At 36.2% G+C, this 12,774-nt stretch overlaps 1 protein-coding gene across 4 annotated transcripts in view; it reads right to left on the bottom strand.

The window, feature by feature from the left end:
• Positions 1-12,774, bottom strand: part of LOC112055514 (protein cycle) — an 80,693-nt gene that overhangs the window by 16,319 nt on the left and 51,600 nt on the right. For 3 of the 4 annotated variants that reach the window (XM_052890874.1, XM_052890873.1, XM_024095661.2), the window contains 3 exons: positions 7,241-7,333; positions 2,813-2,881; positions 1,937-2,083 (listed from right to left, as the gene is read on the bottom strand). In XM_052890874.1, coding sequence (XP_052746834.1) covers positions 1,937-2,083; positions 2,813-2,881; positions 7,241-7,333 — 309 coding nt within the window. The remainder of the gene's footprint in view (positions 1-1,936; positions 2,084-2,812; positions 2,882-7,240; positions 7,334-12,774) is intronic. The other variant, XM_024095663.2, reaches the window with a different exon arrangement.

Raw genomic sequence — 12,774 nt, 5'->3', positions numbered from 1 at the left:
TTCAAATTGTGATTCCAAGATTTGACCCATACATACTAACAAGCTCAAACTCAGCAGACGATGGAATATGTTTGAAGTATTTCTGCACGATCGAATCAGAAATGATGTACCTATTTGTTATTTTTACAAGCGACAGTCTTGCAGTCCAGGCTGAAAATTATGATGTTGATAATACTAAGTTCAATAATCATTTGGAGCCTCAATAGCTCAACGGTAAGAACGGTCGGACTCATCACCGAGGGGTGGTGGTTCGATCCCCGTCCTGTTGTTCTATTGTCGTACCTACTCCTAATACAGTCTTTCCCGGCTAGTTGGAAGGTAATATGAATATTAGTCATATTTAAAAAAAAAATTTTCTTTTAAAAAATATATATGTATAGATACTTTATACAAGTAACGTTATATGAAGAAATCCATACTAATATTATAAATGTGAAAGTGTGTGTGTCTGTCAGTTTGTTTCTCCGTCTTTCACGGCAAAACGGAGCGACAAATTGACGAGATTTTTAAGTGGAGATAATTGAAAGTGTGACATAGGCTAATTTTTGTGTCCTTCTAACCCTCCACTTCGCTAAAATGGGGAATGGACGTTTGTATTTTGAAAGCTAAAAATTGATATGCAGACTATTTGTGACTAAAAAAAACCGTGCATAATTTTTTTTTAAATCCATCCATCCAATCCAACTCCTTAAAAAAGGTGGTGAAATTTTATATGGGACCTTTCGCAGATTTGCAGGGTAGGGTAGGGGTAGGGTAGGGGTAGGGTAGGACTAGGGTAAAAGTAGGGTAGTTTAGGGTAGGGATAGGGAAGAAGTGCGCATAAGTCAAAGCGAAGCTTCACCGGGTCCGCTAGTAATGAACAGTCCAATATGACAATAGTGGCGTACCGCGTAACAATAACGGTTTATCAGATACAGCCTGGTGATGTACGGACAGACCGACAGCGTAGTCTTTTGGCTGGTGGGAGGCTTCGGCCGTGGCTAGTTACCACCTTACCGGCAAAGACGTACCGCCAAGCGATTTAGCGTTCCGGTATGATGCCATGTAGAAACCGAAAGGGGCGTAGTTGTAGTCAAGGTCTAACTTATAAAAAAAAAAAAAAAGAAGTGTTAGTAATGTTAGTAGTAGTTAGGTAACCAATACAAATATAAAATTATGTAACTTTCGAATACTTATTATTTATGAATATCACGAAAATATTTACTTTATATTGATATGAATTTAATCTTTATTGTTATGAAAATATGTAACTTTCTGATATTTTTAATGAAAATTATGAAATTGTTTACCTACGCCACAATTAGTGTTAATATTGTTAGGACTACTAACTCACTAGGTGCGGGGATAGGGCCTGGCGTCCCCACATTATCACATATTCAAATTATAACCGAACACAGTTATATTGTTGTACATATCATAATGTGGAGAAAATAAATAAAATATCATTCATTCATTCATGTACAGGTACTTAGTTATAGATAAGTTAATAAAATGGTGGTAAACAAACAAATAAACCTTGTCTGAGTTTGTGGGCTGATCAAGGAGCGCGAGTTTTCGACTTCACTTAACACCATTTATGACATAACTTGACGTTTCAAAAGTGTTTGTCAACTAAGCCTAATTGAAATAAATTAATTTTGAATTTTGAAATAATTAGGATGGTGTACCTCATTTATTCGTTTGGACATATCACACGCCGTGGGAACGAAAACTTGGAAAAAATTATTGTGGTGGGAAATGTGGAAGGCAAACGGCCACGAGGTAGATCTCCAACCCGATGGTCCGATCTTCTAAAGGAAGCAGGAGCCCGCACCTTTTACAGTGCCGTCCAAGTGGCCAGCGACCGTACTCGATGGAGGAGCATTGTAAACCAATCGATGACTCGCCAAGGTGGTCACGATCCTCAGTCATGAGGGACCGACTAGAGAGAGAGTACCTCATATGCTGCACAGCCATACGCAGCACCGTGAGCTTGTCCAGCTTCCTCGACATGGCGTTACAGATGGGAATCATGGAACTCAGCTCCAATATGTAGTTGTTCATCTTATCGCGTCGTCGCTTCTCAATCTCACTGTGGTTTTGTCTGAAACATTGATGATAATCATTATTAAATTTAAAGCATCAATACTTAATACATATTATTTTCCATCACGGCGGCCAATCTCATTCTGATATTGTACATGATATAGTGCACAAGTGTGTGCGAATACGCAGGTGCACTCTCTATTCCGTCACAGGAATGGCAGACCGACACAAACGGTAAAAGATCAGGTGCACGACAGGCGACATTACACTGCTTGCATGCCACCAACGGAATTTTTCTTGTAAGAAAAATCTTAATAACTTATTTAAGTGTACAATGTAAGTACCTATATTTCATGGATAGACACAATTTGTTGTTTAGAAAATTATATTTTTGAATTTTTGGATTTACTATTAATTACACAATTTTTTTTTGTTTCGCTTCTTTGTCTACAAATTAACCATAGACAATGCTGTAAATGTGTTAAAAACAGCTAATAAAAATAATTGGAATTTAATTCACATCCGGTGTAAGCTGTCAATGTCAATATTGTCTAAAGTCAATATGACACAAGTTCAAAATAAACATTAAACCGTAGAATTTTTTTTAAATAATAAGAATTAGGGATCCAAAAAAATAAAAGTTGTTTTGGTTCTGCTTGCTCGGCACTTGGAGTAAAGGCTCAGCCTCAATACAAATCTGGGACATGTCCTTTGCTTATGATTTTTCGATTTTAATTTCTTGTTTGTCTGTGTGTATATATTGTGTGTTATCCAATTGGCAACTTACTTTTTGTCTGGTATGCTGCTGCGGGTAGATTTCGCATCATGGCAGTCATCTTCGAAAGAACTGCAAGTGCTAATGTAAAAAAATACATAAATAAATCATTAGGTACCTAAAGAGTTTAAACTGGTATATGATAGGTTATTCGTTAAACCGAAATAGTTTTGTGGTGTGAATAATTCACAAATAACAGGTTTAAGTTTAATTACGTTCTAGACCCCACGAGAGTCGGCAGTATCTTCACAAAGTTCCAAATTACGAATAAGATAGGTACCTAACCTACACAAAGTTCGGAAGTCATTACAATTCTCGAGAGGCTATTTGGATCAGCTCTCTATCAATCAGGGACATCAGCGCTGGATGTCAAATATTTGAATGGTACATGCAGCTGCTGAGCTGAGAGAGTTGTGCCAAATATGGTACATTTTGAAGTAAATGTTTTTTTTTTCTTTCCTTTAATCATCCAAATTCAAATCTTGCAAATAATACACAGCAACTGATAGAAATAAACATAACTGCGTGAAAAGGGGAACACGGTATAGTTGCTATGAAACCGAGAGCCTGCGAAAGCCGAAAAAACCTCTTTTTAGAAAGGCTTTGTATGCTCCTACAAAAGGTACGTAAGTACTGTTGACAATTATGGAGTTTGAACTGTGTGTCGCTTTGGAAGACGTCAGGTTTCAAAGGTGTCTTCCGAAAAAAGATAAATCGTATTTTTTTTAATATTTCCCTCGACATAATATGGCAAATCATAACAAATAGCGTTCTCAGTACAGGGAGACATAGCAACGCCAGATAAAATCTTACATATATCGCAATATATCGTTCTTTTTTTGTCCCATCGAAGCGAGAGTGCGATATTGTTGTGCGTGTCAATGTAATTATATGTACTCGTATTCTGTAGTATCGTGTGTTGTGTCGACTGTCTATTCCCGACATATATCAAAGTGCGCATTTTAGAGCTGCAGGCTTATTCACTACCTTTGACGTATGCTAGTGGACATATACGAAATTGAGATCCTGTGTAACAGAACTGGTGCATATGTTAAAGTAGATAGATGACATTGTGACATGACATGAAGACCAAAATAGTGAATAGGCTAGCTGATATAGCGATAATTTAGAAATGTTTGTCGGTATAGAAAGGGTACGAGTATGTACTATTACCAATGGTACAATGCGAGGAAACTGACTTCTTGGCACACTCCTCGCAACTTCGGCTAACATTACAAACGCTCTGGAGTCTAACAAAACAAAACCATATAAATGGTCTGGATGTACCTACCTACGTGGTTATTTATCGCCACTTACGGCGCTTAATTTGGTATTTATCTAAACGGTAAATCACCACACGAAACACAGCTCATAATACGAATAAAAATAAAAGATTCAAATTAGTCTAGTTAAATAAGCTATATTATAAATCACAATTATAAAGACAATGCACACCACACACACGCACCACACACACAAACATACATCCAACATTGAGGAAGTGAATAACACTAAAATTATAAATAATAAATTCTAATAATAATTATAAACACTTAAAATTCCACAAACTATAGACCAGTAAGAAGAGAGGCCAAAGTTTAAAGACCTATACGACGGTAAGTTATAGAAAGATTATGCTGGTAATCCTCTCGCACTTACTTCTACTTCATTACTTCTAGTTCATTTGTTAGGTCATATAAATCTATATACTACGTATTAATACTTAAATATTATATAAAAACACAAAACACTGGAAAACACCCATGCTCAACACACAAATATTTTCCATTTGTGGGAATCGAACCCACGGCCCTGGGCGCAGGAAGCAGGAAGCACTGCGCCACGTGGCCGGTACATCGTTATTGGTCAATAGTGATGAAGTTCACGAGGAGAGAAATGTATCTAAGCGCTATCGTATCAAGTCACCGCGACGATTCAAGGAAGCTAGGAGGTAGATATATTATTTTTAATCACTTTGATGTAACCAGTTATTGTACTGGCACAGTAGGTGGTATTATTTCCACGATTTTCCTCAAACTGGCAAGAAACGTTAAATGCAATAACTATTTTTAAAAATGTTTATGTGTTTTAACTAAGTTTTTGCAGCAGTTTAGAATTTTTTAAATTGGCAGACGTAAAACGATATTTTGGAAAGGTCACCTGGGAAAACTACCTACTGTCGACAAGGTGATTTTCAAATTAATCAGTTATGCTATCTGCTTTTTCCGGCTGTTCGTGAAATAATAATTACTAATGATAAAAATTAATCAGAATGATATGACTGTTTTACTTCAAAATAAAATACCTGATAGCTCAGACCACTCAGAGAAGGACCTGGCCTCGCTAGACGTTACCAAACGCGTATATAAAAACTGTTGCTATAGAATCGATGTTTCATTGTTGAAATCGTTTTCGTCGTGTAAATAACTCCATAAAATGCCAGTTTGTATAGTTGAATGGCATAAAAAACGCTCAACAACTTCTAGTTCACTAAAATATTAAGTTATGTTTCATTTATAAATATTTTTAACTTAATTAATTCAAATTTGTAACAAAAACATTAATAAAAATAATCGATTCTTCTGACGGAACAGTAATCGATCAAGTAATCGAATATTCCGTATAACGAGTGCAAGCGATGTGATTATTATTAGTCTCTGTAAAATTTACACGTGTGTGTATTGCGAATCAAATTTGTAGTCGTTTGTAGTGTCCTAACACCAATAAATATTCTGTGTCCTTACACAGAATATTCATTAGTGTTAAATATCTTCCATACGTGAGTGGATTTCGATCCCCTCAAAAAACTAAAGACAATTTTGTTGCAGAATTTGATTGCAATGATTATCTAATTCCTCTATACCTGATAGTGATTTCTAATTACTGTCATATGAAATAAATAATATTAAATATATTAAATAAATAATTAACAGAACGAAATCTATGCAAGTTTCGTAATGAAAGTTAGAAAATATTGTATAGAAATCCTTAAGTCCTCGCGAGAGTTAAAAAGCGAAGCGAGCGTTAAGACCCATAGTTGGCGCTTTTAAAACGTTCTTAATTTAATTCATGGATTATTTCCTACGCCCAAAATTGAAAATGTAAGCCCTCATTCGTACGAGAGTTTTTTTAATGGACGTCAAAAAAGCGTTCAAATATAACATTCCCAAGAATATGTTCACAGACAGTGTTTTAAAACACGACGCTTCTTTTCGAGCAGTGTTGCATTTTCAAGTTTGGTCGTTGGAAATAGACTTTAACTTCATACTACATTTGAACGCTTTTTTAACGTCCGTTAAAAAAACTCTCGTGTGAATGAGGGCTAAGAGTAGCAAATATCTACAGTTATGAAACTGTGACTGCCATGCCATATTATTCCTTTATTTTCGTTATTACGAAAGCTCGAAGTTTGTCAAACTTACATCACCACCGCACCGCCAACTTCCCAACTCCGGGCTAAGGGTAATTTTACTCTTTTCTTTTTCTCATTAAATTTTCAATTTCTCATAACAAAAAATAGCGCAATATTTCATAAACAGAAACTCGAACCCACAACCTCATGATTCACAGCCATAATTGTAGACATAGTCACATAGACAATTAATAATTAAGGCCAATTTTGATAGGACTGTCACTTCCAAATAGCTAAATATTATTAATGTATACCTACGGAAACGAGAAGTACAGCTTAATACTCGTATACATGTAAAGAACCATCTAAAGAGATCATAATTAGTTTTTAGAAGGGGAAAAATCTTGAATGAAGTACCTACAGCTTCGATCATAACCCTCCCGAATATTCGATGAAGCAGGAGTAGAGTTGCTAGGCGTCCGATAAAGCCGGAAATAATTAGGCTCCGGTGTCCGGTTTATCCGGCTTTTAGTAAGCGTTACATTTAGCAAACGAGCGATCGATGAGTGTGGGAATAAAATTTACGGTAGGTTAATGTAGGCTTTCCGACATTTTTACCTAAATGTCAGGCCAAACTGACTGGACTCTCCGACTTTAAATTTCGGCGACCTGGCAACCCTAAGCAGGAGTAACGTTTTGTTGGCGTCCATACAGTTTTGTCAGCGTCCCACAGTTGCCCAGGCAACAGGTCTTCCATCATTTTGTTCTGTTCCCCGGCTTCTAGCAATAGGGTTGCTTTATCGGAGAGACTTATTAATTAGCCAAAAACTCGTTTTTTATCGAGATGCTATGAGGGATAAAAAAGGGGATTTCAATTAGCTAAATGGACATTCAAAAGTGATGTGTTTGTGAAACAAATCTCTACTAGACTGATTTCGTAGCTTTAATTTTATTATTATAACAAAATGTTATAATAATAGTAACCGGTAAAGTTTAACTACACTTTTGACTTGAAAACTGCTTACTGCGATATTACTTCGTAAATAGTTAGTTAGAGACAAAGGTATAGTAAGGTTCAAAGTACTCACTAGGGTGATGTTTTTCTTTTCCTGTTTGAAGTGGCCGTAGATACCGACGAAGTAGAGAGAACTTCGCAGCTCGACAAATCAAACGCAGCCGAGCTAAAAAGTATTATAAATATCTAACTACATGAAGTAGGCAGGTAAATAGCTGTTGATGACAGTGAATGAAAATGAATGTGCGTATAAATGATATTTATAATTCGCCTTTATTTACTAAAAGACTATTATATGTATATAGAAGTTATAGAAGTTTAATAATATCAAATTTAGTGCTATTGTAAAGTAGCAGTAATCGACCTTAGTATGTTACGATTGTAAGGTCAACGCTACTTTAGACCTTAGTATGTTTACTAGACATCACAACAAGACGACTCTTTTAGGCCTTACTTTTCTGTTGATATATCACCATGATTATAATATCTATTTTATCATGTAACTACTCGCATGTTAGACACGTCTTTGAAAATTAGTACAAGCTATCGTGTTAATACTCTTTGGATTTTACTTAAGAAGTTCCTAAACCGCTATAATATAACAGGATTTTCTCAGTTATGAAACAAAGTCATTAAAGAGTAGGATTGCAAACATCGAAACTTGAATTGAACATAACACTACCAATCTTTGATTAAAAGAATAAAACAGAGTTCTCTGACAAAATGCAATATTAGTGCATTACCGTATAAGAAGTTCCTTTTAAGTTATTAACTATAGGTACCTATGTCCAATGGCGAGCACTCCATAGAAGCAAAAATGCACTGCCTACCCTGAAGACTCATTATGAACTTGTATTAGAGAAGGAATTTTTCATTTTGTACTATTTTTTTGTATGTATAATGCATACCCTAGTGCAACGAATGAGCACGACACCTAATACCATATCACAGATAAGTGATGGAATAATTGATGTAATTATATGGAGTATTGTATCAGTTTGCAATGTATCAAATTTAGTTCACTAGCTGCTCATATTATTAAGCTGAAGAGTTTTCTGTTTGTTTAGTTGAACGCGCTAATCGCAGGAACAACTGGTCCGATTTGAAAAAAACTTTCAGTGTTAGATAGCCCATTTATTTACCCCCGTACTCCTATGGGAACAGGAACCACGCGGCGTAAGCTAGTTCATTAATAAATGCGCGACTCACTACAAACAATAAGTGTCTACTCATTTTCAACTTTGTTTTACCACTAGCTTCATAATAACGCTGCACCTCACCAGTCTTGAGTATCAAGATAAAGCTTAAATGATTGCAGATAGAAACGCTTTTATTGAAATTTGTATACGAGATGAAGTTATTAGTCGCTTCCTGTTTGCAACGCGACCGATTCTCCGGACTAATACCATTGCAAAGGATCTATGGATTTTTATTCGCATGCAATCAAATCAATCTATGTAATGGTAAAAGAAAAAAAATCAGATACCTAAACCATCAAAATGCGCTCGTTAGGATTTCATACAAATTAACGTTATTGCCAATTGTCATTCAATAAGATCAAAGAGAATATAATCATATTAACTGACTTCATGTATTTTTAATACAATTTATATATAAAATAGTTTTATGCGCTTTTTCTAGATAGAAAACTAACGGTGTCTCACCCTCGCGTATGCACAACCGTTTGCTCAATTTTCGTAGAGAGGTGGAAAGTTTTTGCTTCACCTATTAATGTTTATAATACTTTCATTTAATTTATAATACATAATATACATACATGAATAACTATAATACATATATATTAATGTATATTTACATTGTGTATTACACGTAGCATTACACAAAACAGCGTGATACGACGTATGTTGGACACAAAGTCATTCAGGTCTATTTGCATACAGTTTTATATAAAGCACAGTACAATAATGAGTTTAATGAATGAGAAGTATGAAAACACAAAATTATACACATAAAACAATTAATCTACACACAGTGCCTGGGGTACCATGAAAAAAATCCCATCTTAACAGTATAAATTAATTTACTTCAACGAAATTCCGAAGTCTAATATCCCAGACACTACAATAGAACCCCTTTCTACTAAAAATGCTAAGTGGCTAAGCTATGAATGTGTATCATATCAACGAATAGCTTTATTTCCATTGCTTAGCTGAGTTATGGCAGAAAGGAGTTCAAGAAATCTAAGTTTCTACTGGATAAAGTAAGACAAACCATCTTGTATGGGATGTGGGGTGGGGTCAATCAGCTAAGAAAACATCCAAATTACCGATATTCCACTATAATGTAGATTTCATATAATTCATACAGAGCCGGTTCTCCTTACCTCTACTACTACCTTGTTCTCGTACTACTAGCTAAACATATATCTACTTATATATGCAACAATGATATATAGATATCAAGCTTACGTATACAGCAAGAGTTTAGCCTTTCCTATATTAGGTTTTCAACTTTTGGAAGACTGGATGAAGTGTATATATGTGAAGCGGTGGATAGTTGACAGACAGCGCTTTAGTGTGTAAAACTGAAATAATGTTGTATAACGGAACGATCCTCCATAGTAAGGTAGAAGGTAAGGTTTATATCTCGGTATCCTGGACCAGTCAATGAATCTTTATATAATCTTTGGAAATGAGTTTTTAATAGTATATAAAATAATGTTGGGCAATGGGCAAAACGAAATAAATGAATGAAGGAAATCTTCAAAAAATTAATAATTATTTATATTTATTAATATTTAAAAAATTTGGATAGCACAAAATATTCTTACGTTTTCTATGATTTACACACAGACGCTCTTGATCTGTCATCTTACCACTACATTCAAGACTATACACACGATACGCAGGACACAGAACTTAAAACACCTGAACGCGGACCTTTAAAGTCTTTGTACTTTGCACCTAACATTATTGCAAAATAAAGCATCTTAAAACTTTGCCATATTTTACTCTTGGTGGACCACATGATAATTTATAAAAAGAACTTAAATCAGAATAACATAGTTACAAATATTAATAATATTTTTGAAGGATTCATAATCTTAGATCATCTAGAATGTTCTTACCAATGCAGGTATTTCAGAGATTTCATTTCACTTTAAAAATTACATATAAACTTCGGCAAATTATCTACTCGAAGATCTCGAGAATGATATCGAATTGTTAACCATTCGTTGTCAGTTGAACTATTTATCACAGAATATAGATGAAGCGCTTCAAAACAACTCGTTTAAAATTCAGTTAAATGTGACCTAAACTAATAAACATTGCAAGTTAAATAAAAGATTGTGAACACGTCACTTGTGAACCCGTATTGAAAAATGAAATTTGCATTTTGTATCAACTGCACGTTGCCAATCCTAACGAAGTATTGTACACGCCACTGCTTGTATCGCTGAATCTACTTTCCAACAATCAAATACGTATATATCTCGACATGTCTTATACTAGCCATCCACGGCCCGTGTGGTAAAAGTCATCGTGTGTTGGTCGCAATTCGTTTCAATTTGTTTCAAGTCTAGCCGTCATACACATGGCGGCTCATGATGAGTACCAGTCGTCATGCCGGCAGCGCTGCAGGCATTTGTGTATACATATAAGACCGTGGATGGCTAGCGTAACAAAATTATGCCGCCCTACGAGCGTGCCGTTTAGAAGACAGGTCCATTTATATCTACAGATACAGTGCGTCACAGAGAAGTAGCGGCAGACATCTACATATGATACAGTCTATTCACACTGCCCTGCCCTGCACTTTAAGTCTTTTTCATGAAAGTAGTTCCCCAGACGTGGCGCTAATGTCTTAATGGCCCTCATTGTTATTTGATAATGGCGGTCTTATTGTCATTTGTGTAAGGCCTAAGTTTCATGAAGAGGACTCTACAGAAATGAACCGCACAAACAAAATATTCTTTACGCGAATACTGGCCGGGCGCGGCCCGTGTCTGTCAACGTCTGCGCGACCGCGTTACGATTGATATAAATACTTTAATAAATAAACACTGCATAGAAGAATATAATTTTGTCTGCCACGGCACGTGTCTGAAACGCTAAATATCTGTAAATATATACGGATCTTTATATCCAGCGGTCCATTACCTTGCGCTTTTACCTTACCTCACCTTGAGTATAGGTAGAACAAACTTGTACCTCTTCCAAGTAAGCTCCCTTCCATTTTGACTGAATCGTTTCTGTGATGTTATCACTTATCATTGAAAAAAAAAGTCCTGGTACAGGTTGTAACGGCGAACATAACATAAAAACGAACGTGCAACGAGACAAGTCCAGAAATGTCCCTTTTAGCCAAAGTAAGAAAGTACCAAATAACGTGCACTTCCTTTGGCTTGAGAGGTAAAAGCTTACAAGAAATTTAGAAAGTCTTACACAAAAATATCAAAGAAAAGTCAACAAGCTTGGTAGAGCGAGAGCCTGTGATGTAGCCAGATATTCGTCATAAAAGCTGTATCGTCGCCACATTCTCATACCATAAGTAAGTTTTTGTTTTTTTTTTTAATTCTTTACAAGTTAGCTCTTGACTACAAACTCACCTGGTGGTAAGTGATGATGCAATCTAAGCTGGAAGTGGGCTATCTTGTTAGGAGGAGGATGAAAATCCTCCTCACTCACACCCCTTTTGGTTTCTACACGATATCATACCGAAACGCTAAATCGCTTGACGGTACATTTTTGTCGGTAGCATGGTAACTAGCCTCGGCCGAAGCCACCAGCCAGATCTGGACCAATTAAGAAAACCTCAATCGGCTCAGCCGGAGATCGAATCCAGGACCTACGTCTTGTAAATCCACCGCGCATATCACTGACATCAAGTATGGTATACAACTGTTTGCGTAATGGTGCTGGTTGCCTTTCATACTTACCTATAGTAGGAGCGTGGACTTTCAAGATTGAGCGATACACTTTCAACTTTTATAAAACGACAAAGCTCTGGCAGGCACAGTACATCACAGGGAGGTTATATTTCTACCTGTAAAGGTGGATACTGATCGGTGTCACGGAGTGTAATGGAACATGTTACAAAGAATCATTTATACTCCGAACAAAGAGTTTAAAATTATATCGACATCTGGCCGATCCATGTTTTTAGGGTATACAACTTTCGGGATTTCGTCTGTTTTTTGATGAGGACAAAGGCCATTTTTAAGCAACCAAGCGGGTTGGTGGTGGTTTACTTATTGCCTGAATTTCAGTAAAAATGCTCATAAACGGAAAACCATCGGTTGCGATAAAAACTAGCCCCAACCTCTCTAGTGGTATACAATCCATTAGATTACGGATATTGCTAACAAAGAACAGCTTGTTTGTGCTCGTTGCGAATGTTACATTACACCCAGCCGGTCATTACTCATCTTTAGGTAGATACATAGAGTAAATGAAACAAGCGAACTTGTCAGCTGATGTCTTGTGCGCTTTTAAGTCTCAACCATCTTTGAACATGAGCTTACTGTGGGACGATGGACATATTAGGGATGTCCGGGTAATGCTGTGGGTGGTAGAGCATGGGCGCGCCCATGTTGTTCGGAACTTCTCTGCACAATACACTCTCGTTGTCGATCTCCAAGAAACC

Source organism: Bicyclus anynana, chromosome Z, assembly GCF_947172395.1.
Source record: "Bicyclus anynana chromosome Z, ilBicAnyn1.1, whole genome shotgun sequence".
NCBI classification, from domain to species: Eukaryota; Metazoa; Arthropoda; class Insecta; order Lepidoptera; family Nymphalidae; genus Bicyclus; species Bicyclus anynana.
Note: the sequence above shows the minus strand (reverse complement) of the source record. Positions and strands in the feature narration are given on the sequence as shown.